The sequence below is a fragment of the Hoplias malabaricus genome, chromosome 5 (genome assembly GCF_029633855.1).
Source record: "Hoplias malabaricus isolate fHopMal1 chromosome 5, fHopMal1.hap1, whole genome shotgun sequence".
Lineage (NCBI taxonomy): Eukaryota > Metazoa > Chordata > Actinopteri > Characiformes > Erythrinidae > Hoplias > Hoplias malabaricus.
Genome location: NC_089804.1, coordinates 21,523,515 through 21,551,320, shown reverse-complemented (window position 1 = coordinate 21,551,320; position 27,806 = coordinate 21,523,515). Strand labels below are relative to the sequence as shown.

At 44.4% G+C, this 27,806-nt stretch overlaps 2 protein-coding genes across 2 annotated transcripts; both read left to right on the top strand.

Moving 5' to 3' along the window:
• Positions 1-110: 110 nt before the first annotated feature.
• smarcd1 (SWI/SNF related, matrix associated, actin dependent regulator of chromatin, subfamily d, member 1) lies at positions 111-13,590 on the top strand. Its single transcript, XM_066672183.1, has 13 exons — positions 111-370; positions 3,616-3,788; positions 3,945-3,987; positions 4,101-4,223; positions 4,881-5,003; positions 6,512-6,628; positions 6,717-6,818; positions 7,114-7,275; positions 7,377-7,474; positions 7,564-7,699; positions 10,228-10,350; positions 11,362-11,463; positions 11,806-13,590. Exons 1-13 carry the CDS (start codon positions 149-151, stop codon positions 11,857-11,859), a joined length of 1,578 nt encoding a protein of 525 aa, XP_066528280.1. The 5' UTR covers positions 111-148; the 3' UTR covers positions 11,860-13,590.
• Positions 13,591-14,028: 438 nt separating this feature from the next.
• gpd1b (glycerol-3-phosphate dehydrogenase 1b) lies at positions 14,029-27,258 on the top strand. The gene is made up of 8 exons (XM_066672460.1): positions 14,029-14,131; positions 18,450-18,627; positions 19,735-19,875; positions 20,262-20,400; positions 20,562-20,674; positions 21,350-21,586; positions 23,165-23,271; positions 23,359-27,258. Exons 1-8 carry the CDS (start codon positions 14,091-14,093, stop codon positions 23,453-23,455), a joined length of 1,053 nt encoding a protein of 350 aa, XP_066528557.1. The 5' UTR covers positions 14,029-14,090; the 3' UTR covers positions 23,456-27,258.
• Positions 27,259-27,806: the final 548 nt, after the last annotated feature.

Here is a 27,806-nt window from a genome sequence, read left to right as displayed (position 1 = left end):
GACTTTAGCGATATCACTACGGAAGGCTCCATATGCGCTCCCTTCTTAGTGCCCTAGGTAGGACACATTTGAACCGTTTGGAGCGTGCTTCTGGTCACGTGACTCGGGTGGCGGGTTTAGGCGGAGCTCCGGCGGTGAGGAGGAGAAGATGGCGGCCCGTGGAGGCTTTCAATCCGCGGCGCCTGGAGCCGGAGGACCCCCAGGAGGACCGGGAGGCGGTGCAGGAGCTGGAGCCGGAGGAATGGGACCTGGACCGCCGGTACCGGGCGGAGGACCGGGAATGGGCCCCGGAACACCCGCCGCTAGGATGGGCCCCGGGGCCCCTCAGAATCACCTGTACCGCTCCCCAATGGCGGGGCCCGGTTACCCGGTAAGAGAGAGAACAAAGAGCCGTGGGTCCAGGGCCATGGAACTCGGCTTTATAACGCTTTAAAAAGTCATAAACCCATTAAAAAGCAACAGAATATAATGGTAAACAATAGAGAAAAAGTACAGAAATATGGTGTCCCTTTTCTTTGCAGCGTTTATTTGGAATTTTCCATTCCACCTTAAGTGCTACAGTAGCTAATGTAGCATTATAGAGCCAGCCTCCATATCTTTCAAAGTGCACCAGAAAATGAAGCGTTACATAAATATATTCGGGTAAATAGAGCTTTTATTCCATAATAATGTCGTTCACAAATGTCCAGACAGAAATTGCCGCCTTGTTCGATTTTTTTTGCTCTGCCTTATGTAGTAACAACAAGCGTCTTAAGGTGGAACGGAAGATGGAGAAAGATAACGTTAGCTTTTTCATTCAGTACAAAAAACTCGAGTCTGTGACAAAATAAACACTATTTCACATTCAACGCGAGTATAAAATGCTTGACTTTTATTCCTGCATGATGTTTTAATACGAGGTAGATTCACACAGGCCCCAGAATGTGGCGTTAAGTGCTTCACTGTTTTAAGGTGGAATGGAAAATATCGTAGTGTGCAAGGTCAGAGAAGCAGGTTTTATCCACAGATAAAGAAAGATGGAAGTAAGAAATAAACACGGGAAGGTGTAAAACTATAGGGGGATGTTTTAATGTTTTATTTTATTAGCTTTCACCTTAAACAAAAGTAACTTTGCAGATTTAGAAATTATTTCCAAGAAAACAAACACTGATTTTGAATATACAGTTAGTAATAAACAAAGTTTAACAAGCTAGTTTAGAGTTGTTCTGGTTGGGGATCATTGCTTTTGGAGTTTAATACAAATCTGAAGCAGCACTTTGAGGGGGGAAAATATCATTACTTTATGAGAAATGTATTTTTAACAGTATGAGAGTTTGCGGCAAAGACTCCCTTGTGTTGTTTTCAAGGATCAAGATGCTACATAAAACAACTCTCAGACGGGATTATTTTTACGTGGGGTGCTGGAGTGATGTAATTTTTCCATGTTAGTAATGTTTATGTGGATTCACACTGGATGGAAAAACCTCTGTGAAAATAACGGAGAAGGGAGGGGCTGCTTGAATCGCGCACTGCCGTCACACAGCGTGGATCAGACACAGCAGAGCTCCTGGAGTTTTTAGAGTGTCACAGCTGTTCTATGGAACAGTTTAATGGTAAGTTAAAGAGTAGGACACGTTCATAATAATACATATGGAGGCTACTATGGTGCACGAAACCAGAAATGTCTCCTCACTTCAAGAGTGGTTCTTCAGGTCGTATTATGGATTTGATCGTAGTGCTTCATTCACCTGCTGAGCTTTTAATTTAACCGAATGTTTCATCACTTAACGCCTCCTCCATTCTCGAGAAAACCTCAGAACGTCTTCTATTCCCCAGGATATGATGCTGTATTCCCCCTCTCGTCAATTCAGACTGGATTGTTGTAACCTGTGGTTATTTTCACTGCTCGTTTATCAGTAGGTAAAAGGTTCAGGAATATTTCCTGAAATGGGAGCGTGAAGGTGTGTGAGTGACTGGGTGAGTGTGGTGTGCTCCAGCCTTGTGCCCAGTGATTCTACGTAGGCACTGGACCCACAGTGACTCTGATCAGGATGATGCAGTTAATGCGGATGAATGGATGAACGAATATCTAGTGATTTTAAGTGCCATGAATATTTTACTTTAACCGTTCATTCCACAACAAACGATTGTAAATGATTTTGTTTACGTTTTTGCATTTTAATTACACAGAAATTCACTGGAATGCGATTAAACGGCAGGCACTGTATGATAGTCATGTTAGTCACTTTATTATGTTTTTTTTTTTTTTTTTTCCCTGCCTGTCTTTTCACATCTCTCAGGGACACGTTTTCTCATAAAGGAACATCTCTGCTCTTTTCTCTGCGCGGCCTTGACAGTGTTCGCACAAAGCTGGGCTTGTGCGTCAGTTCGCTTCAATGCAGCTCCGTGTTCAATGCGCTTAGGTAGGGTGAGTGATTGTTCCGCGTCAAGGTTGGAGAGTGGATTTCTGTGAAAAGAGGCTGAATCCTGTAGATTTCTGACAAACTTTTGACAAATGCAACATTCAGTACAAAGAAAATAACAGGCTTCTGCGAGCATGGCCATTCAACGCAGCAACAAAGCGCTCTGGAGCTGTTAGACATTTGGCTCCTGGCATTCGGCGCACAGCTCTAACATCACACAAGCTGGGCTCCGGCAAACCATGAGTAAAATGTGACTGCCGCGGTTTTGAAGACGTCTCAGGCTCACACTGCTCTACTGCTGTTTCGAGGGGGAACCTGTGCTCCGTCTGGACAGTTGTTGACCCCCAGAGTCTCTAGTTGGAGATCTAGAAGGAAGAGTTGCTGGTTTGGCTTTGGGTTTGCTTTTGTTGTTTTCGGTATCCTCACATGCAGTCTGAGACACGAAGTCGCTTGTTTGATTTCCTGGCTCATGGCTTGGTGAGTACTCACTGTTATCTATTTGAAGGCATTTCTCATTTTGTGCATTTCCAAATGCAAGTGTTTTATTTAATGGTGCCTTTAAACCAGTGAATTCAGAATGGACTATTTTAGGCGGCGTTGCTTTCCTGTAGATATGTTACAGGATGGAAAAATAGCGAGGCACTCTGTCTGTAAATAAAGACGAGCTCTTCACAGTGTACTCGAAGGGCTGTGTCCGTGTGCTGTGACCTGTAAAGGGGTCAGGATGTGTTTGCATGTTCATGACTGGTCCTCCACCAGGGGCTTTTGTTACTGATAAAATCCTATGACCTTCAAATGGCTTAAATTCCAGCCTGCGCTGATCGGCTCGGTTTATCTGTTTGGGGATGTTTCTCCTCTCTGGAGGACGGAGACTGAATTCGAATAGGTTTATTAACCTTGCTGCTTTGCTCCTCAGTGCCCTGTGATCTTTATTTCAGCATCAGATGAGGGCTGAATGTAATTGAACATAAATATATCTGGAGATAATTTGCTGTGACTAGCAACGTTCAAATGAGAAAAAATGAAGTCGGTTGTTGCTTGGTATCGTGCAGTGACACTAGAGCTTGGAAGAAGAAGGATTGCTCTCGTTTTCTGTTCTTTATGAAGCATTGTCATATGTTCACGATGCACTCTTCCATGTCTTAATTTAGTTGTACGTCTAAACTCCATTATAAATAGGTTTAGCTAACAGACCTCCTCCCTCTATTTGCAGAGACCAGGAATGCCTCCAACCAATCGTATGACTCCTCAAGGGCCCTCCATGGGGCCCCCAGGTTACGGGGCCAGTCCGGTGTCTCGCCCTGGGATGCCCGTCATGGACCCGTCTCGCAAGAGACCTGCCCCGGCTCAGATCCAACAGGTCCAGCAGCAGAACCGCAACCAACAGTAAGTTTCCAGAATCCACGTCTTTATGTCTGTCGTCTGTGTTTATCTTTTAAACGTTTTTCTGGTTTGTGTTTTGTTTTTTGGTTTTTTTGCTGTTTTCAGAACCAAGTAAAACTCTTTATTTAAAGTATACATCGTTTTTTTTTTCTCTGTTAGTGCCAAGAAGAAGAAAATGGCAGATAAAATTCTACCTCAGAGAGTAAGTGGCTTTAAACTAAATTCACAGCCTGTTGTTGCGCATGGTGTGCTGCATCTGTACTCTAAACCACATCGGTCTTGCGTTATTCCCTCCATCTTCTCTGGCCTCTGCAGATCCGAGAGCTGGTCCCAGAGTCTCAGGCTTACATGGATCTGTTAGCCTTTGAGCGGAAGCTGGACCAGACCATAATGCGCAAGAGACTGGACATCCAGGAGGCGCTAAAGAGACCCATTAAGGTAAACGTGATCTTTACCCCCTAGTAATTGAAGTCTTTATCCAGGCAATGCTTTGAAGTTAATAAAGCTGCCGTTGGCAAAGATGGTAGAATTGAGGAAGTAAGCGAACTGTCGTACTGTCGTTTTCATTTTCTAATAAACTGATTATCGCAGTTACTTACGAAATCTTAACATGAAGAATTTAAGCTTAAGTGCTTTTTGGCAAGTGAGATTTACTCTAAAATACCGATATAAGTGTGACGTCTGCGTAATGGTGTTCATAGATCTGCAGTATTGATATTTCATAAACACTTTAATAGGCGACGGAGTCCTCTATCAGATTATGTTCTCATTGCGTGCTGAGAGCATCTTGAACAACTTCCAAAATTGCAGATGTGTGTTTGGCTGCTTAAATAAGTCATTTTTGGCAAAATATTGCAAACTTTCAAAGACTCATCAGAATATTAATAAAATGTTCTTCAGTTGCAGCGTAATGGCCTTTACTCCGTGATGTACAGCTCTAATTAAAAGTCCTTGAGCTTTGTTTCAAGTACAGTTTCTCTCAGGCAGGAGGTAATAAGAGTGAGCCAAAGGAGAGTCCGTCATGGAGATGGTGTTGGCGGATGAAGATAATTAAGTTTCAGAATTAAACGTTTGTAATGTGTTCTCTTAATTCAGCAAAAGAGAAAGCTGCGCATCTTTATCTCCAACACGTTCAACCCTGCCAAGCCAGACGCTGAGGATGGAGAGGGCACTGTAGCATCGTGGGAGCTGCGAGTGGAAGGCCGACTGCTTGAGGATGTAAGCTGCTGGTCTTATTTTTGATTTTTCTTGGGTTTTTTCACTTTATTCTGCAGGAATTCTCAGTTTTGTCAAAAAAATTCAGAGTGACGTTCCTGTTGGACAAATCCTCACAAAGACGATCTTTGAGGAATACCCCACTTATGAATATGCTGATTATTTAAGGGTTCTCCAGTAAAGACAAAGGTTCTCTGTAGAGCCAAAAAGGTTCAGCTCTTGTTGCGTTGTTAAGCTTGTGACCGTACAAAAAATATTTTTGGTGCTGTTGTGACCGACGGATCTCATATCAATTCAGTTACAACTATTAGGAAGTTATCAGCGCCAATAATTAATTTAATAAATGCCAACTTCAGGGTTGGTTTATTCATTCATTCATTATCTGTAACCCTTATCCAGTTCAGGGTCACGGTGGGTCCAGAGTCTACCTGGAATCATTGGGCACAAGGCAGGAATACACCCTGGAGGGGGTGCCAGTCCTTCACAGGGCAACACACACACATTCACTCACACACTCGCACCTACGGACACTTTTGAGTCACCAATTCACCTACCAACGTGTGTTTTTGGACTGTGGGAAGAAACCGGAGCACCAGGAGGAAACTCTCGCAGACACAGGGAGAACACACCACACTCGTTACAGACAGTCACCCGGAGGAAACCCATGCAGACACAGGGAGAACACACCACACTCCTCACGGACAGTCACCCGGAGGAAACCCACGCAGGCACAAGGAGAACACACCACACTCCTCACGGACAGTCACCCGGAGGAAACCCACGCAGGCACAGGGAGAACACACCACACTCCTCACGGACAGTCACCCGGAGGAAACCCACGCAGGCACAGGGAGAACACACCACACTCCTCACGGACAGTCACCCGGAGGAAACCCACACAGGCACAGGGAGAACACTCCTCACGGACAGTCACCCGGAGGAAACCCACGCAGGCACAGGGAGAACACTCCTCACGGACAGTCACCCGGAGGAAACCCACGCAGGCACAGGGAGAACACACCACACTCCTCACGGACAGTCACCCGGAGGAAACCCACGCAGGCACAGGGAGAACACACCACACTCCTCACGGACAGTCACCTGGAGCAGGAATTGAACCCACAACCTCCAGGGCCCTGGAGCTGTGTGTACGTCTCCAATGAGGTGTAATGTTGACTTATTTTTGCTGTTTCCAGTCACTTAATGTGGGAATGTCTCGCTGCATTATTGTAAAATGCTACAAAAAATTCAAGTTACAAGTGAGTTTCTGTGGTAATTCAAACAGTGAATTGAAACATGCAGGAGTTCCTACAAACCTACAAATAAAAACAGCTTCTTCTTCCTCTCCCCTCAAACATACCATTCCACCTAAAAGATGCTGTGCTTCCAAATGTAAACAAATCAGAAAGAACCACATTTCCCCACAATCGTAGACGCACCCTTTAATGGATTTTTGCTCTTGGCATTTACTAATGCTGGCAAATGTTTGCTTACCCTTTTAAAACTCTCAGACCGCTGTATCCAAATACGAGGCCACCAAGCAGAAGAGGAAGTTCTCTTCTTTCTTCAAGTCTTTAGTGATCGAGTTGGATAAAGACCTGTATGGACCTGACAATCATTTGGTCGAGGTAAGACGCTTCAAAGTCATTCAGCTCAGGTTTCTTTCTAACCCAGAAACACCTTCTCTGACTGAGATATCTCTGCCTTTCCACACAGTGGCACAGAACGCCCACTACTCAGGAGACTGACGGCTTCCAGGTGAAGAGGCCGGGAGACGTAGGCGTGCGCTGTACTGTCCTCCTAATGCTCGACTACCAGGTACAGACACTGAACCGCAGCAGTTCGTTTCACTCGCCTTTCTACTGTATAATTGGTCTTTTTAGTCACCTCCAGATGGCGCCACATCACTGTTATGAGAGCACATGGGGCTGTGTTTATTACTATGTAGTAAAGCTTTCATAGTGGTGTTAATTTATTTAACCTTTACATTTATGACAATATGTACTACATTATGATTCTATTGGACAGCTGCTGTTTTCAAAACACCCACAAACATGGAGAGTTGTTTGTTGTTTTGACGTGTGTGTGTATAATATTTTACTCTCTGCTCCAGCCACCCCAGTTTAAGCTGGACCCGAGGCTGGCCCGCATGCTGGGGATCCACACCCAGACCAGGCCAGTCATTATCCAGGCTCTGTGGCAGTACGTGAAGACCCACAAACTGCAGGACCCCCATGAGCGGGAGTTCATAAATTGTGACAAGTACCTCCAGCAGGTAAGAGCTTGACTTAATGATACCTCATTTCTCTCAAACCAGGTGCTGTTTTATAATCTGTCTGAGCCTGTATTTTATTTTGTTAATGGTTCTGTTTGTAGATCTTTGAGACCCAGAGGATGAAGTTCTCTGAGATTCCTCAGCGCCTGCACGCTCTCCTGATGCCTCCGGAGCCGATAATCATTAACCACGTGATAAGGTAAGTTACTGCCACTCTCAGCTTTGGGACATCTTAACCTCACCTCACACAAAATGCAATCATTCTTTGATTATTTGTTTGCCCCCCAGCGTGGACCCCAACGATCAGAGGAAGACAGCCTGCTATGACATTGATGTTGAGGTGGATGACACCCTTAAGGCCCAGATGAACTCCTTCCTGCTGTCTACTGCCAGCCAGCAGGAGATTGCAGGCTTGGATAACAAGGTACGCAGGCAAACCGGTGACTAGCGGTGTCTCACCGAACCTGAGTAAATGGCAGCCGTAGGTTAAAAAGTTGGTTTACATACTTGGAAGTACTGCCGTAAAACATTAGTCAGCTACGTCCACTTGGGCATGGGGCACTTTTGCATTGTGCTGAGTCCTGATTGGTCCATTTCCTCCTGTAATAAACAAAATTGTGAGGAGGTTTTATAATACTGTGTCCTGCGCCATCTTTTCTGAGCCTGGTGCGTGCAGAACGGTGTAGACTTTCCTTCTTGTCTCGTTCTCAGCCTTCCACCTGTTACACTTCGGTTTTGTGCTAATTAAAGCATCTTCACTTTAATTTAAAAGGGAGATGCTCTTGAGATTGAAGCTCTTTCTACAGCAGGGACTTGCCGTGTTTATAAACTGGATGGAAAGTGCAACTTCAGCAAACTTTTTAAAAATCTGGAGGTTAATTTTGTGATTTTGTTGATGTGAGAAACAATCTCTTATGTGTTATTTCTCTCAAAATTTTCTTTTGAGGGTTGTCTTGTTAAAATACACTGGACTGAGGCAAGACTTTACCAGCCGCTGGTGTTGCTCTTTACACTCGGGGTGACTGTCTGTGAGGAGTGTGGTGTGTTCTCCCTGTGTCTATGTGAGTTTCCTCCGGGTGGCTGTCTGTGAGGAATGTGTTGTGTTCTCCCTGTGTCTGCGTGGGTTTCCTCCGGGTGCTACGGTTTCCTCCCACAGTCCAAAAACACACGTTGGTAGATGGATTGGTGTCTCGTGTGTGTGTGTTGCCCTGTGAAGGACTGGCGCCCCCTTCAGGGTGTATAAATGTCTCCCGCCTTGCACCCTATGATTCCAGGTAGGCTCTGGACCCACTGCGACTCTGAACTGGATAAGGGTTACAGATAATAACTCATCCTATGGTTGCACAGTAGCACTTCAGTCGTAGATGTTGAGGGAGGAGACATCACTGTTCTCTTAGGGGATTTATCCTATGCCCTTCCCTTTATCCTTCCCAACAAATGAATGCCTTCCGTGCAGATATAGTGTAGCCAGTGCCTCTTTGGAGGGGCTTACCCAGTTGGTGTGAGTCATACGTTGTAGTTGATTACCTCACAGGCCTGTTGTGCAGCGAGGTCACGCTGACTGATCCTCTGCCCCCTCAAAGCAAGTTTTCTCACAGGGTGACTGTGCTGTGTTGACACATGCAGTGGTAAAATTCTAGGGAAAGGCTCACTATTGTGAAATGTTTTGTTGCAGGTTTGTGGACTGAACTTTGTCCTGTCGGGGGCTGCTTTTGGGCTTTGGCTGATATATTTGAAATCTCCAGTATTTAAGCGATTATGAAAATAGTTAAAAGTGCCTTCTTACTAAATTCTGGTGGCTGTGTTGTCAGCAGCTGGGCACACAGACAGCTCTATCGTGACAGCTTTTGTGGAGTGGGTAGTGAATCATTTGCCAGAAACACACAGAGCGTTGACAAACCTGGGCTGTAAACGTAGTGTAATCACTGAAAATCCCTTGGGATGTAACCTTACGCTTAGATTGGCTCGGCTTCCATATTTCTGTCCTTAATTCGGCGTACCACATGCCCGTTCCCTGCGTTACCTTGACTGAGAAGTGCTCTCTGTGAGCCCTCAGTGACCATAACTGCAGCACAGACCGGATCTGGGGCTTATCTCTGAGGCTGCAGAGCCAAGGTAACTGCTCTCGAGTTCAGCTCTTTTGTAGCTTTGTTCTTTCTGGTTCAGCTGCCCCCTGCTCACAGACACCACAGGGGAGCGTGCTGCTGTTTTCTTTAGGTCCAAAGGTCTCCTGGCCTGGTTTTTTTGCAGCACGCCCTGTTCCTTTCCAGCCACAGTTACAAAGTACTGTACATCTTCCGGTGAAACCGTTCTGGATCCTTTCAGTTCGTCTGGAAGTGTGTGGAGGAACACAATGGAACTCGAGGCTGTGCCGTGGGAATGAGGAATATGTGTATGTTTCCTGCTGATGTTTAGTTTTACTACGTTTTGTTGGAGTTGGAGATCCTTCACTGATCTGTTGATTTATTAACCTCCAGTTAGGTTTAACCATCATCCCTTTGTGACACAATTGTTGTGACACATTTTGCAACTCCCATTTCTCAGCGCTAAAGCCTTTAAATAAAGATGGTCCGGGTGGATGAACTTTGCCCGTTTGATCCCAATCCAAACAAGTTCAGTAGGAAATGATTGCTTTGCACCACAAGCCTAAGGTTCAAACGTTTCTGGCCAGAACTGCAGACTTGGAATAAGCTTAATCCATGACTAAACTGCACGTTTGTTCATTCAAAGTCTCATTTTTCCACTGAAATCGGAACGGAAAAAATGCCTCTTGGGAGCGATGTACTCAGTTTTCTCTTTGCTTTTTAGACCATCTCTGTCCCCTTTGACCCAGTTTCATCACTCGTGCTCTTTTCGTTTCCCTCCTTCAGTGCGGTCCGATTTGTTTATTTACTGATGTGAGATGATGGCACTGTGGTGTAAATATCGAATTAAACCTTATTTCACCTTTAGATCCACGAGACCATCGAAACCATCAATCAGTTGAAGACCCAGAGGGAGTTCATGCTGAGCTTCGCCCGAGATCCCCAAGGTTTCATCAACGATTGGCTGCAGTCACAGTGCAGGGACCTGAAGGTAAGTCCGTTTTAAAGGGCCCGTGTGGTCTGTTTTTCTTGGTGAACGTTTCCCCCTGAACTACTTGTATGGCGTTGGTTTGAAGGATGACAAATAACACAAGGTCTGGCAGAGGCTGTGAAGGCAGTTTTTCTGGGTTTGAAAATAATACGAGAAATTATATTAATGAACCAAAACCAAGCTGATAGATCGTACAGTTACCCGTGATTGTTTCATTCAGTGTGGGCATGGAGTGGCCCTCCCACTTTACCAGCTTTGCCAAGCTGACCAATCCTGCTTTAGAGTGAGGTTAGGACCGCCCACCTAATTAACAAACAAACAAGTCAGTTCAGATATTTATTCATTGACTGATATATGTATCGTTGTTTATTTGTGCTTTAAATTATATTAACATCTATGACGTAGAGCCAGCGAGTGAATGGGTGTAACTCCATTGCTGTGGGTTGAATAGCTCTAAGTAATATGTGTTGTGTTTTGTGACATCACTAAAACACTGAAATGAGAACATGTATTTTGCAGTGGAGGAGGAGTAAATATGGATTTAGAAGTCTTCAGTTTGGGCAGGAAACAATGGCACACTTTGGTCGAAAACCATAACATACTCATAATTCAGGTTCTTTTCTGTACCGCACAGATATTTAACCCTACATCACTGATCCCTACCCATTACAGCCCTAAACACACAGGTTAAACTGGAGGGTTTGGGATCTTGGAGGCAGGAAGAGACGTCTTCACGTTCACTCCAGCCGGCCATTAATCCCCTGGCTGTGTTGTTTGTTCAGCTGTTTCTTGGTGGTGGGCCAGTGCCTTGCTGACTGGACTCCTAATGACACGGAGTGGGGGGGGGGAGGAGCACAGGTCACTGATGTTTGCACTTTAGTGAAAGTGTTAAAGCATCAAAGAGACAAAGTGCATCTAAACAATGTCTGAAGGCTTGGTCTCAAAGGTTTGAGGTGTTTTCAAAGGGACTACTTTTAAAATCATTTAATAAAATTCCTATTTTCCATTCAGACGATGACGGATGTGGTCGGAAACCCAGAAGAAGAGAGAAGAGCCGAGTTCTACTTCCAGCCTTGGGCTCAGGAGGCTGTGTGTCGCTACTTCTACTCCAAGGTACGACTTCACAGGAAGATTTCAGAGTTGTCTTCTGTTTGGTAGATGTTTCTGGTCGTAATATGCACCATTCATCGTAGGGTTTCAGCTTAATTTTTTACCTGTAAATAAATTTTACCTCGACTTGTGGAGCGTTTTGCACTGTTTGGTGGAGTGCCGCTCTGTCCAAGGTATGTCCCTGCCTTGGACTGACCTCTTGACCCTCTGGCACCCTGATGAGGGTAGAGTAGTTAGAGGATGGATGGATGAATGAAAAAGCAGTCTCCAGCCCTGATATTTGCCCTGACACATGTTTAGAGTCAACCGTGTTCGTTGAATATTGTCCACTCATTCTGAACACAGGTCCAGCAGAGACGACAAGAGCTGGAGCAGGCCTTGGGCATCAGGAACACTTAAACCAGACCAGACCCCCAGGAGGACAGGAGGCAGAACAAGCTGATGGAGAGCGAAGTGTGCCAGTGCTGTTGGACTGAACTGCCATGTTATTGGTTGTGTGTTTGTTTTTTATTCTAACCGGAGACACTTATACTACAGTGTGTTTCCCTGCTTTCTTGCCGCAGCCGGTTGGAGAGCAACATCCTCTGCTCCTGCCGAACAAGAACGATCCCAATCGGTTTGGTGCGCCTCCTTCCTTTCGAAAACACTCTTCTCCTCCTTTAGGGATCAGTACAAAGACAGTAGCTTCCTCCTCTTCCTCCTCCGTGGGGCCACCATCTAAACACACACCCAAGCAGTGGTAAGGTTTTCTCTTCACAGGCCACTAATGCAGTCAAGAGAAGCCAGCGTTTTGTTATTTTGTCGTGACTGTTCAGGGCTGTCTGAAGACCCGTAACGTGTGTTTGTCGGCTCGGCAGCATGTGAATAAACCAGATTTTCACTTTCAGTTCTAAGAAATGACACTTGCATCAATTTAGAAGTGTCCGTTAGGGACCTGTGTGACAAGGGAAGGTCCAGTCCTCCGAGGAAATGTGTTTTTCATTGTTTGAGAAGAAATGGTTCACTGAAGTCAAGCTGATGGACTCATTATTACAGGGGTGATCTAAAACCATTTTGGATTCATCTGGAAAAGATGTTTTAGTGGCTACTACATACACTTTGGCCTTAATGCCTTATTGTAAAAGTATCATTTTAAAATAAGATGGTAGTAACATGTTAACGTTTGAATATAACAACATTGCAGTAGCTTCAGACGCTCGGTTCCCATCGCGGCCTCTAAACAGCTGATGTTTCTCGAGGATGGACTGTTGCGTATCAAACCTCACTGAATAAACGATGCAGAAAGGGTTAACAACACGTTAATTACGCATGGTGGTGACCTCAGCGCTCCATGCCTCGTCGTCTAAAATGAATGTTGTGTTGTTAATGAAGCCTCCTTTTGAGAGACCTTTGTCTTGAAGCTAAATTCCTAGATTGGACAAATTCACTACTGTATCTTACCGCCACTAGTTTTCCTTATTTAACGTAAAGAATCGTTAGCTTTGCGATCGGGTGCTGCGTAGACTCCCGTAGGTTTCAGAGTAACGCCACAGAAGCTACTTCGTGGGGCCATTTTTATCGTTTTTGGAGCGTAGATATTTGTCTTTGGATATTTTTATGTTACAGTATGGAGTATATTAAGGTTAGTTAGCTGTAGATTAATAAAGGAAGTAGTGTAGTACCTCAATTCTACGAAGCTATGAAATCGTAAGCAGATGCTTAGAGCTAGTTGATCGGCATTAAATATTACATTGGTCAGTTTGAGAAGCCGCTACTACTGGCTGAATCACGGTCCGTGCTCAGGTAATTTGCTTCACTTAAACATTTCAGCGGTTCGGTTTCCTGTTTCATTTCTCGCCGGTCACGTCACTTTCACATGAAGGACACGCGCCCCGTGAGTGACCGCTGTGGTGAAACCATGTCTTGAGGGATTTGAGATTTGCTGACGCCATAGATTTTACAGAAGAGGTCATGTGTGATCATGTGCTGAAGACTGAAACATTCTTAGTGCATTAACTTCTTAACATCGTGTGCATTGCTTCGTTTGACCGCTGTCTGAAACCATGAAAGCTCAGTTATATTATTGTTATTGTTTTTCCTTTCTGGACCAAACATGTTTTATCTTGTTGACCCTTAAATAAAGACTATCTTGTACTGAGTTTGTCAGCTGGTCGTTTGTCATTAGCCTGATTCTGTTCTTTATACTTTTAATTATTAATGCCCACTCCTAATGTTAAACTCCAGCTGCAGCTGCTGTGTCTGATCCACTCGCACCACTGCAGCGCTGAGAATAATCCACCACCCAAACCGTACCTGCTCTGTGGTGGTCCTGAGTGTTGAAGATCAGGGTTAAATGGGGGGCTGATAAAGTATGCAGAGTAACGGATGGACCACAGTCTGTAACTAAATCTACAAAGTGTATTTGTGTGGTCAGTGGAGCCATGATCAAAGTGGTAGCATCATCCTGCCTTTCTCCCTGCAGTGGCTCTTATATAAATATAAGTGGAGTGAGTTGAAGTGGGTGGGTTTCTGTGGCCCCGCCTCCTCTGTCCTGTGGACTATAAATAAGAGTCCAGCTCCACAGAGCAGCTGCTCTCAGAAGTACCAGCTCCAGGAAAAAACAGCCTCCAGAATAAAGGCAAACCCTCACAATGGCAGCTAAGAAGATCTGCATTATCGGCTCAGGGAACTGGTGAGTCTCCGCTGTTGTTTTGTTTTCTTTCAGAGGGAGCTCTGCTCTATTTTGAGCTGCAGAAAGTGATCCTGCCTCTTGCTCTCTGAACTTCTCAGTGTTAGAGGGCGGCAGGTCTGAAAGACGGAGTGGAGGCTTGAGATTAGCTGGAAATGTCTCGTACTGAGTGTTATTTACAGGGTCCTGATCGTCCTGCAGCTGTAATGTGTCTTGTGCATGTTCTGTTTCTTGGATTATTACGAGAGAGGAATCAGACCTGCTGCTTTAACGTGGAAGTTTTGCTGAGTAAGAGTCTTGTGAGCAGAACTGCTGAGTAATGGCTTTAAAGGGATGGTCCATGATGTCCTCTCAGTCATGACATTCCTCCTGTTATCAGTGTTTTTCTTCCTTTTCCAAGGCTTTATCTTTGATGAAATAAATGCTTTTCAAAAACCCACTGTCAGTAGATTTTATCATAAGCTCAGGGCAAGCTCCTCTATCACTAACACAGTTTTTCACTTCTGTTTGATTTGTGGTGAGAACGATACATGTACAGCACTAATGTCACTGGGTAATATCAGTCAGGACTGGTGCGAATACTGGAACTTAAATATAATGTGATACCTGCAGTAGAGGATAAAATATTCATATTTTATGCAGTTAAAATAATATCTTTTGTATATTAACAGTGACAAATGCATAAGAGAAATTCATTATTATATACAACAGATCAAGTTTTGCTGCGCCTTGAGTGAGGAAGCTCTTGGGAAACCCAGTGTTAGCAAATATTAAATAGTTTTATTTCAATGTTTAGCCAAATTAGCAGTAGTTGGAGATCAACTGTACACTACTCACTGAACTAAACTCCCTTCTGAGACCCTTCCAAACTGTGATTGGTCCACTGCACAAAGCAGTTAGCATTTGCGCTAAGCAACGGAAACCTATAGTCTCCAGCATAGTGGAGGCCGTGTTATCCACTACAGTATCCAACTGCTAGCATGTTAGCATAATTTACAGTGCGTAGAGTGTCCTCACTTTCTAAAATGTCTGATTTTGTCTGCAAAGCTTTATGAAATGGCTTATTTTATATTCCACTCTTTGCAGACCACAAGGAGTAGTCTCTGCTTCTGATATTGAATAATCTGCTTAATTTCTTCATATAAATAACTCCAGTAATATTATTCAGCTTGTTTTAGTCCAGAAACCTGAGTTCTGGAAACGTGTACCTAGCTCTTTCCAAAGCAATATCATGCTCAGGTTGAAATACACTGTATCAGAAACGTCCCATTTCCCATTGTGTGATTTATTGTTATTTTAAATAACCAAAAGTTTATTGGTGGCCATCGTTGTGTGTTGTTTGAGCACTTGGTATTCTTTCACTCTTCTAAGGCCTGGGAACACGAGTTAAAAGTAAAACGGAAAAGATATTAGCGATAAGGCTAATGCTTGAAAGCACATATTCTGTAAAACCTCAGGTCGAGCTTTTAATACATTTTTGCTGTTAAAATATTCTTATTAATAACCATAAAGATTTTTTTAATATCCATAATTCTCAGACAACATGCTGCTGAACAGAAGCTCAAACTTGTTTGGAAATCAATGAATGCTAACTAGCGCTTAGCTAATGTGGCTGAGGTAAAAATGATGGGAGGTTCCTTTCATTTGAGAAATGCTGCGTGATTAAATCAGGGGAACAGAGGACTGACAAGATCTTTATCTTTCTCACATTGGACTGCAGTGAAACAGTGAGACGGTGATTAAACAAAGCCGTGATTTTGTTTGCAGAGCTTTGTTTGACTCACCTTGACGGTATCAATTAGTTAACGTCAGCGTGTGGCTACTGTCTGTAGGAGACCAATAAGAAGCGCAGTGTACATCAGCTCTGTTTACAGAGGCCAGGCTGTTGGACTAATGGCCGGACGCTGTTAGAGCTGCCCTGGAAACTTTCTAAAGCATACATATACAGTAACAGCTGCAGCAGCTCCCTCTGCTCTTCTGGGAGGGTGTTTAAGTTTTGATTAAGTCTGGCACTTCAGCTCATCTCCAAGGTTTTCCTCTGAGGCACAATCCATGTCCTGCATAGTGACCTTAGGCCCATGCAGCTGCAATGGCTTTTCTGATGCAGAAAGAGGACAGGGTGCTCTTTTAAAAGCATTTAAATGTATTACACAGTGCACTGCTGGTGTCTGACAGATATGGTGCCATGAGGGCTTGGGTTCAAACCTCATCTTAGGTCACTGTCTGGGTAGATTTAAATGTGTCCCCACTGCATCCTTCTGGCGCTGGTTCCAAGCCCGGGTGGAATGGGAGGGTTGTGTCAGAAGGTAAATGATATCAATTGCGCGTCTGGGTTTAACCGCAATAAAAACATACACACAGATAGTAGTGCACTAGAGGCAGTGAAAACACACACACAGCCCCTCGCAAGACTAGGCAAACCTAGTCTACCATCATTCATTCATTGTCTGTAACCCTTATCCAGTTCAGGGTCCCGGTGGGTCTGGAGCCTACCCAGAATCACTGGGTGCAAGGTGGGAACATGGGCGCCAGTCCTTCACAGGGCAACACACACTCACACTTACAAACACATTTGAGTTGCCAATCCACCCACAAACGTGTGTTTTTGTACCATGGGAGCAAACCCTCGCAGACACAGGGAGAACACACCACACTCCTCACAGACCGTCACCCTGAGGAAACCCACAAAGACACAGGGAGAACACACCACACTCCTCACAGACAGTCACCCGGAGGAAACCCACACAGACACAGGGAGAACACACCACACTCCTCATAGACAGTCACCCAGAGGAAACCCACGCAGACACAGGGAGAACACACCAGACTCCTCACAGACCGTCACCCGGAGGAAACCCACACAGACACAGAGAGAACACACCACACTCCTCACCGAGAGTCACCCGGAGGAAACCCTCGCAGACACAGAGAGAACACACCACACTCCTCATAGACAGTCACAGGCTGCGCCACCGTTTCACCCAAACGTGCATCGTCTACCGCACATTTCATGTACGTTAATAAGTAAGAGAAATTTAGAATGCTTTTCTTGAGTGACGTCCAGTGTGAAATGACCACTAAGAACTATTCTCTGTCCTAGCTTTTGGTTCTTTCAGCTGCGCTAGTTCAGAAACAGGGCGGTGTGATACAGAAGCACTCCTTTGCAACCACTCGCGCTCAACCTGAGCTCAGTAACTGAGAGGAACAGCGTTCCCGAATGAAGACGGTTGCCCTGACAACATCCCTCCTCCAAAACTGCAGCACTGCAGAATCCTACACTGTCTTCCTGCCTTTTTCTGCAGTGACCTGACGTGACCCCGAGGTTAATTGCTGGTCACTATTTTGGAGAGCGTGTGTGGGATGAACCGCTCCACTGTGTGCGCTTTGTTAATCGTTGTGTAACCTCAAAGTAACAAACAACCCCTTTATGTTAATTACGTAACCTGCTCGTCCTACACGTCTTCTGGTGTCAAGCGAATTAATGCAGAGTTGGGCCCCCTCCCTGCTGCAGGAATGAGCCTCTAATGGTGTAGGAAGGCTTTACAGTAGGTGTTGGAACATTGCTGAGAGGATTTGATGGCATTCAGCCACTTTAGTGAGGTCAGGCACCAAGGCTGGGGGATTCATTCTGGATCACAAAAGGCCAATTGGCCACCCATGTGGATTTTGTCATAGTGTGCTGTTGTACCAGACCGTCCTACTTCGTTTCAGTGTGTGTGTGTGTGTGTAGTTGAACACCTGACCTGAATCTAGTGAGCCCTCCGGTGTTATTTCTCTGCTAATTCATGCACAATATAGCACAGGGTTATGAAAAAAATAAAATAAGTGGGAGTCCAGATTGTTCCAGACTTCAGCTCTGAACGTTATGAAGGAAGTGTGTATGACACACATTTGACAGCACTGGCTCGAGGCGCTCTCCTGCTTTTACTGCATCTCCACATTGTTCTCAGCGATTCAGCTGACACTCAGGTCTATTAGAGTGTCTGGAGCTGTAAGACTAACTGACAGAGGAGAGGGGTTAAGCCTCGTAAGCCCTCAAAGATGTCTACACACTGCATTCATCGTGACAGGTATCTATTAGTTTGACTGACATTTCCACACAGTGAAATCTAGATTTGAAGCTGCTTAGCTGGAGTATGGGGTTACTTTAATCTAGCCATGGCTACGCCTCCTACTGCGGTTGACTCACATTAAGAAACAGCTGTGATGTCACAACCATGAACACATTTACATATTACATTGTCTAAGACGTGTGGAATGTTGTTTGTTGCAGAGGAATGGACTGAAAAAATGTGGGATGTGTGCCTTTGTGGTTCCTCAGGGGGTCTGCCATCGCCAAGATCGTGGGGGCCAACGCAGCCAAGTACGACATGTTTGACTCGACGGTCAACATGTGGGTGTTTGAGGAGATCGTGAACGGACGCAAGCTGACGGACATCATCAACACAGAGCACGAAAACGTCAAGTACCTGCCTGGACACCAGCTGCCCTCTAATGTGGTACGACTCTCACACAGCTGCTCCTTTAAAACACAGCATTTCAAAAACAGAAAGAAATAAAGTGTAAAGTATAGAGGGTGCTTAAAGTCACTGGCTGAAGCTGCATCACGTCAGAGAACACAGCTCCGCTACATACAGCCCAATGGACTTTTAAAGGTGCACAGCGGAATTTAATTTTGTTTTTTTTTTTACATAGTAATAATAATAATAAGAAGAATATATGACGATTCTGATGTCACAATGGCATCACCACAAGTGCACTCTGTGCCCGAGAAAACGTTTGAAAACCTGCTGTTTTTATTGTTGTGATTCGCATGATTGGCCACTAGAGGTCACCTTAGCTAATGCGCTGCGCTACTAGTTGGGATTCTGGATAAGCGACCTCTGGTGTCTAAGCAGGTGAAGTACAATAACAGCGAAATGCAAGAGAATTTGCCTAGAGCACCTTTAAGTCATTTCTTAGCAGGCTTTTCTAAGGCATGTGTAATCAAACACCTATGTCATCAGAGGGTGCACCTTAAAGTACTTGAATTCACTCATTTCTGGAGGATGTCCACAAATTCCACTGTGTCTACAGAAGCATATACTCAGACGGTCCTGAGTGGGGCTTTAAAGCTATGATCAAAGAGTTAAAATATCACATGACCACAACCAAATTAATAAAAAATGATAGGGTAAACTTCCATTGAACAGAATTTTAGAATGAGTTGCATGTCTGAAGAAATCTGTCTGGAAATACACTTAAGAGAATAATTTGTTCTCAGCGTCTCTTTCCCGAACTGGACAATTATAACCACAACACACTGGCCTTCTTTATGTCTCATGTGTCTCATTGCTGCTTGACATTCGCTCAAGTTGCTAAATAAAGAAGTAAATACTTTGGCGCGTCCCGTCTCAGGTTCTCGGGCCAGTAACAGAGCCCCATGGCCGTTTAATTCTTTAAATGCACTTCCTAATACTTTCCTGCCATTAACCCTTTAATACCGAGGTGAAGCAACATCTCTTTCCGCTTTCACATTTCTCCTTTTTAACAACTACTAGAGCTTTAAAACATTAATTACGTAATCAGTGCTGCAGTCCCAGTGTAAAGCCGTTGTGTTTCTTCAGGTGGCCGTGCCGGATGTTGTGGAGGCTGTGAAAGGAGCGGACGTCCTGATCTTCGTGATCCCACACCAGTTTATAAACAGAACCTGTGACACCATCAAGGGGCACATCAAGAGTGACGCGGTGGGGATGTCCCTCATCAAGGCAAGTCCTCCATGTGCAGAGTGGGAGCCTTCGGTGATGGAACCTCGTAGTGTCTATCGTTTACTGGGGACTTAACTTCATGGGGCTTAGGAAACCAGAATTCACCACAATCTTAGACATACCTCTACATCAGGGTCACGGCCCGACACTTTCCCTGGGATCTTTAATGTCCTCAGAGGGTCATATGTCAATAACAGGTTTATATCACATTGTGGGGACCAAAACCTGTAAATACACTCACTCTGTGGGGACTTGTCTTCCTTGTGGGGACGACCAGCTGGTCCCTACTATATTTTAAGGTGAAGACATGTCTTAATGTTGGGTTAAAGTAGGGGTTAAGCTAGTAGTACGTATGGAACTGTGTGTGTGTCTGTACCCTTCTCCAGGGAGTAGATGAGGGTCCAGATGGGCTGAAGCTCATTTCTGAAGTCATCAAAGAGAAGCTGGGCATCACAATGACGGTGCTTATGGGAGCCAACCTGGCCAATGAGGTGGCTCAGGAGAAATTCTGCGAAACCACCATTGGTAAGTTTGCCACAGCTTCTCTGAGTTCACTTAGTGTCCACATCTCCAGTGAGAAACGAAAAGCTGGAGAACCCTAAGATGGATCATACCCAGCCGTTAAGTGTTGCCAGGTTTGTTTGTGGTGTTGTGGTGTTCACACAGAGGTGTGTAAATGTGTACAGGCTGCAAAAGCAAGGAGCACGGATCTCTGCTAAAGAAACTGATGCAGACCACAAACTTCCGGGTCACTGTGGTGGAGGAGGCAGATGTTGTGGAGATCTGTGGCGCGTTAAAGGTGAGCAAGTGGTGTTCAGTCACTCACATTTAAAGCATCATTCCTTACAAAAGCCTGGGAGAATATAAGGATCTGGAGCTCTAGCTAATGGTGCTTTTCCACTGCATGGTCCCTACTCTACTCATTTTTGCCCCTCCACCAGGTGAATCAGGTCCTGGTTCTGGAGGCGGGTTCTTGTTTTAGTGGCTTTTCTCTCGTGGTTCAGAGTGAGCCGAGTAGGGACTAAACCGTGGCGTGTAAACCTTGCAGAGCGCTGATTGTCCAGAGAGAGCCATCACTCTACGCCACGCAACGCAGACGACCAGCACCAACTCTCCATCTGTAAAATCTCCAGCTGCAGCAGAGATCACGTTTGTTTTTATCCGACTCACGACGGCAGCTCGTAAAATTACGCCGTGGTCTTTTGAAGAGGTTCAAACGCTCCTTGGATCGGTGCCCGACGAAAGAATCCAGCGAGAGCTGGACGCTGCACAAGGAAGGAACAAACTCTACTGATCTGTCTGAACTGATGACGGAGCTGTGTGTGTGTGGGGGGTGAGGCTGAGGTGGTGTCCCTGCCCCACAGCTCTGGGGTTCTGGGATCAGTCTGGGTTCTAGGGTCTGTTGTGTTTTGGGTGGGTAGGGACTGTCTTTTCAAATCACTTCCATGATGAACGCTCTGTGATTCTCCTGCAGAACATCGTGGCGGTTGGAGCAGGTTTCTGTGATGGACTCGGATACGGAGACAACACCAAGGCTGCTGTGATCCGTCTGGGTCTGATGGAGATGATCGCATTTGCGCGGATTTTCTGCACGGCTGGCCCGGTCTCGCCTGCCACGTTCCTGGAGAGCTGCGGCGTGGCTGACCTCATCACGACCTGCTACGGCGGACGCAACCGGCGCATCGGAGAAGCCTTCGCCAAGACCGGAAAAGTAGGCTTTATCTCACTCTAAAAAGTCATTCAGTATTTCAGCCAGAACATGGGGCAGAATACAGGTCCATTACTGTTCAGAAACAAACACAGTAAACATACCCTGTGGTCCCGACCCAGAGGAACTTTTGAGTGCTCAAGGGTTGCTCATTGATTGTTCAGGAAACAATTCTCCTAAAATTCTTTAGGTGAAAAAGCAGGTGAGAAACATTAGAGCTCTGTCTGTAGTTCAGATGCAGATTAACAGAAGTGTTATTGTCTCAGCCCTGAGTCTGGTGTGAGACGCCACTGAGACCTCCTATCCAACTCAGGAGGAGACACGGGGTGTTTTGTTGTGAGTAGCCGGAGACACTAGTCCCCAAGATCTCTCCATCTGACCTCGGTGTCATCGAGGAGAAACTACAGAAATATAAACGAGACACTACAGAGTTATTAAAGTGGAATTACCAAGATATTAATGAGATACAGCAGATTTATTAAGGTGGAATTACAAAGATATTAATGAGACACTACAGAGATATTAATGAGACACTACAGATATATTAATGTGGAATTACAGAGATATTAATGCGATACTACAGAGATATTAAGGTGGAATTACAGAGCTATTAATGAGACACTAGAGAGATATTAATGAGACACTACAGATTTATTAAGGTGGAATTACAGAGATATTAATGAGATACAGCAGATTTATTAAGGTGGAATTACAAAGATATTAATGAGACACTACAGAGATATTAATGAGACACTACAGATATATTAATGTGGAATTACAGAGATATTAATGCGATACTACAGAGATATTAAGGTGGAATTACAGAGCTATTAATGAGACACTACAGAGATATTAATGAGACACTACAGATATATTAATGTGGAATTACAGAGATATTAATGCGATACTACAGAGATATTAAGGTGGAATTACAGAGCTATTAATGAGACACTAGAGAGATATTAATGAGACACTACAGATTTATTAAGGTGGAATTACAGAGATATTAATGAGATACAGGAGATTTATTAAGGTGGAATTACAGATATATTAATGAGATACTACAGAGATATTAAAGTGGATTTACAGAGATATTAATGAGACACTACAGAGATATTAAGGTGGAATTACAGAGATATTAATGAGACACTACAGAGATATTAATGAGATACTACACAGATATATTAAGGTGGAATTACAGATATATTAAGGTGGAATTACAGAGATATTAAGGTGGATTTGCAGAGATATTAATGAGATACTACACAGATATTAAGGTGGAATTACAGATATATTAAGGTGGAATTACAGAAATATTAATGAGACACTACAGAGATATTAAGGAGATCCCTTGATTTTTGTTTGGGAAAATTACAATATTTACAATAAGAAGCCTGACTCTAAGGAAGTTAGAGTGAATGCAACTGGCAGAAAAACCTCTCGTGTGGTTATGTCCTCACGTGTTTTTCTGAGACTGTACCTGTTTTGCATCAGAATAAACGTTCAGTTCCTTATATCAGACAGTTTTTGCATTATTTAATGTTTTTTCTGATGGGAATCGTGTGCTCTTGCCTTTCTCAGACGATCGAGGAGCTGGAGAAGGAGCTGTTGAACGGTCAGAAGCTTCAGGGTCCAGCCACAGCAGCTGAAGTGAACCATATTCTCCAACACAAAAACTTAGTAGACAAGTAAGTGCTGCTGCAGCCACACCTTCAGAACAGAGAGAGTGAGTAGGACATGGATTTACACCTCTGTTATATCTCATCTTTCCCCAGATTCCCTCTGTTCAACGCAGTGTATCAGATCTGTTTCCAGAATCATCCAGTGACAGAGTTCATCACCTGCCTCCAGAACCATCCAGAACACATGTAACTCAGTGGCCGGTCCAGGAAGGATGGGCTACACTTAGCCAAGGTGCTATCAGCTGCTAAGTTTAGGGGGCGGTGAAAGGGCTGACTTCATTGTGCCTATTTTTTTCAAAACTGACAAATTTTAAGAAAAGAAAACAGACCATTTTTCATCTCCATTTCAGAGATGTTGTCCATCTCAAAGACCACCCAGAAATATCCACGACGAACCTGGACAAACCATGCACATGCTGCCAACTCTGGGTTCAATTACAGTGACTCGTAACTGCTTCACTTTTTAACTTTAATGGAGGTTTGCAGTGGAGATGGAGATTGACGCTGTCCCTTCTCGGCTTAAATGAGTTTGTGTGTTGATAAAGTGCCTTAAAATACATTTGACCTTAATCTTAATCCCATATTGACACTTTTATTTTTCCTGTTAACTGGAGATTTAATACCCAAGAGTGTCTGTTCACACTGAAGCAGTGCGTGCACCCAGTTTTTTAACCGTATTCCAGGAGTATGGCTCCGGACAGGGGACAGCGAGACACCATTTTGCAATAAATTATTTCAGCTGAAATGTGATGTTTGTGTATTTTTGTGTTCTTCTGAAGTCATACAGCAGCCTGCACCTGACCCCGGAGATCACGGTGCCCAGAGCCAAGCATCATCTAGAGGAGTATAAAATATGCAGCACTGGGCTGTGGGAGAGTGCTCTGTGGAGTGATGCATCCTATAGGACTGTGCTACTATTTAACAATTATAAACGTTCCATAGAAAGCAGGGGTAGCTTCTCTGGTGCTTGTGGACGGTAGCGTAGACGCCTGGTTCCCACCACACCACTGTAAAGGAGTAAGCTTCTCCACCATGAACCACTCTGAATGAGTCCGATTGCATGTCCATGCCTGGATTACACCAAAATCTGAAGGAACTGGTGGAGTCTCAGAGTGCCCTGAGGTTGTCAGCTGTGATCATACTCTCGGCTACACACTCGGAGTGTGATATCTGACTCCAGGAGCTCTGGGGTGCTACCCTAAACTTTTCACCTTTAGCAGCTCCAAAGGTTCAACCGTTGACCTTTTACTAGACGGGTAGTGCCTCTCCACTCAGCAGTGGATACCCAGAGACCATCTCAGTAGACCTCTGCTGTGAAAGTGTGTGTGTGTGTGCCACTAATTATTCAGTAGTAATAATTACGGCTGAGCCATAACTGCAAGGGTCATTGAACGTGCGATTAAGGGTTGGGGCCTAAGCTGTATCTGCGTAATCCTGAGTAGAGTTTAACCGTGGTCCATCCAGAGGGACTTCTATTAATATTTCCCTCTATCGGGCAAAGGTAGAGCTATATTTAGAGCTGTGTGTAAAGGGCAGTGGACAGTGGGCTTGGTGCAAAGGGAACCAACCCAGCACAGTAGACGCGTCCTAACCATTCCTCTGAAATGAAGGGCGTTAATTGGGAGTCCGTCTCCTCTGCAGTAACAGCCTCTGCTCCACTGAGGGTTTGATTCGGCTGAGGCGTGATAGTTCTGGATCACCAAAGCCACTTCAACAAAGGATGGGTCTCCATCGTCACTCCAGAGAACACAGCTGCTCTGCACCACAGCCCAGAGCTTGGGGGCTTTACCCACCTCTAACCCACACTGGGAACGGACATCGTGACAAACACATATTTAGTCTTTACTTTACTTTGTTTTTCTGACTCTAAGACTCCCACAAAACACTGTTTTCGAATTTTACTCTCCCCAAAGATAACCCTGTAAACATTTAGCCGTTGATTCAACGTTGAAATAACGTAATGACTGCCGTCTAATCAACGTTCTCTTAAGGTTGAAAATGAAAGTTGAAAAGACGCGCAAACACAGACATTGAAAAGACGACTATTAGACGTATTTTGGACGTCCATTGACGTTATTAATTGGTCCCGAAATAAATTACTTGTATAAAAGCCCTTTTGGACGTCTACTGACGTTATCGATTGGTCACCACTTAACTAACTTATTAAGATGGATTTTGGACGTCCATTGACGTTTAAAATATGTCCTTGACGGACAGACTACTTTTAGACCTATTTTGAACGTCCAGGGACGTTACTTGTTTACTGGGAAGTGTCCTCAGCCTTTGTTAGTAAAAGTCAACCCTCAACTCAGCTTTCTGCCGTTTGTAAATCGACCGCACGGTGGCGCTGTTTATAAACAAATATAGACAGGAATACCTCGTGCTTCCACAACACAAACTTGGCGTCTGAGACACGAACAAGGAATGCCACACAATCCTGAGTTTGAAAAGTCACGCTGGAGTTCAGAGAACATTTTTGGGATTAATCTTTTTCTAGACGAAACTGTAGCAGTCTTTAAAACCTGGATTAAAAATACACAAACATCAGAGATTTTTATGGAGTTCGATGTGCTTTCTACACAATAAAAGCATACTATTAACTGTCTGTATTTGGAAGTGTAGGTGTGGAAACGGCCTGTTTTAATTGTTTTCCAGTTCCAGTCTGCCCCCCCCCCCCCCTCTCTCTCTCTCTCTCTCTCTCTCTCTCTTTCAGCAGACCAGTCGCTCTCAGGTTTTTGATCAGACCCATAAAACATTTGGAAAATGCTGTGTTGTAAAAGCTTAAATTTTTTCCATGTCACACAATCTTTGGCCCTGATATCATCCTCGAAAGATAAGATAACACTTTATTGTTCTGGAAAGAAAACACAGTGTCTCTGCAGTATACAGATTACACAAGAACAGACCGACGTTAATTAGAGTAAAAAGGTACAAAAGCACTATTAAACAAAGTGAATCATATTTCCAAAAATATATATAGTGTTTACATGACATTTACAGAGCAGTATTGTGAGGTAGTAAATATTCATTCAATGATTGTCTATAACCCTTATCCAGTTAAGGGTCGTAGGGGGTTTAGATCCTACCTGGAATCATTGGGCGCAAGGCGGGAATACACCATGGAGGGGGCGCCAGTCCTTCACAGGGCAACACACACTCACACACACACACCTATGGACACTTTTTTGAGTCACTAATCCACCTGCCAATGTGTGTTTTTGGAGCGTGGGAGGAAACCCACACTCCTCACAGTCACCCGGAGGAAACCCACACAAACACAGGGAGAACACACCACACTCCTCACAGACAGTCACCCGGAGGAAACCCACACAGACACAGAGAGAACACACCACACTCCTCACAGACAGTCACCCGGAGCAGGACTCGAACCCACAACCTCCAGGTCCCAGGAGCTTTGTGACTGTGACACCTACCTGCTGCACCAGAGATAAAGTGTTGTAACATAGTACAAATGACCTGAGTGCATGTGATAATGCTGTAGACAAGGAGCTCCTCCAACAACTACATAGTGCAGTCTCTGCAGTGCTGAGCCCAGAGTAGTCTCTGTTCTCACTATTTCAGCTCAGCGAAGCATCACAGTAATTTTTACGCTGTAATTTTAAAGTAATAATGCAACAGAAGGTTTCTGTTGGTTCCTGATGGTGTCCAATAGTCAGTAACAGGGATACTCTTATTTCTTGGTGACTATGTACAAGATCTTAATGGTTTAACAGGTGACCTGCTTTCATTCATACCAGAAACATCTGGCTGTGCACTAGTAGGAAATAACAGGGTCTTACAGCAAACAAGTGGATATCTGATGGTGATCTTTTGGCCTGTTCACATTGGGAGGCATCTGAGTCTTAAGCACGGTTTTGAAGAAGAGAAATAAACTATGTTTTATTACTTAAATTATGCACGAGTCTGCATATTTTCACATGTGAAACCCATGACCTGGAGGCTCTAAGGAGAACAGAAATAGCCAAGCAGTTCTTTTGGGAAAAATCAAGCCCCCTACAGCCCGAGTGTAGTAGTGCCCTTGGTGTTGGAACGGGACCCTACTGTAGATTCAAGAACACGTGATTAAAACAGCACTGGATTCAAATTAAATAAACATTACTTCAAATATATATTGTCTTAAATTAAAGTAACTATATGTAAGTTAAACACTATCGGTTAAAATAGGCTTTTAAATGATCTATAGAACTGCAATGTATCTTCACTGGATATGGCTCAGTCCCAAATGGCTCCATAATCCTTATGTAGTGCACTCCTACTATCATTAAATCATGTCTTCTACACTTAAATAGTCCACTAAATCCTAGACAGGGTCTTATAAGCTTATGCTGACCCAAACACACAAGTCTGAACCCGGAACACTTGAGGTCTTCTGCCCTGTAGGTCTGCATGTTGTTGACTTCACCATACTGAAGACTGTGAGGAGTTCTGCGGGGTTAAGGGCTCCATTTGGGACTGAGCTAAAGTAGTTGGGAGTAGTTTGCATGGACCCTGTATGATGTAATCATATTACAGAAATAAAC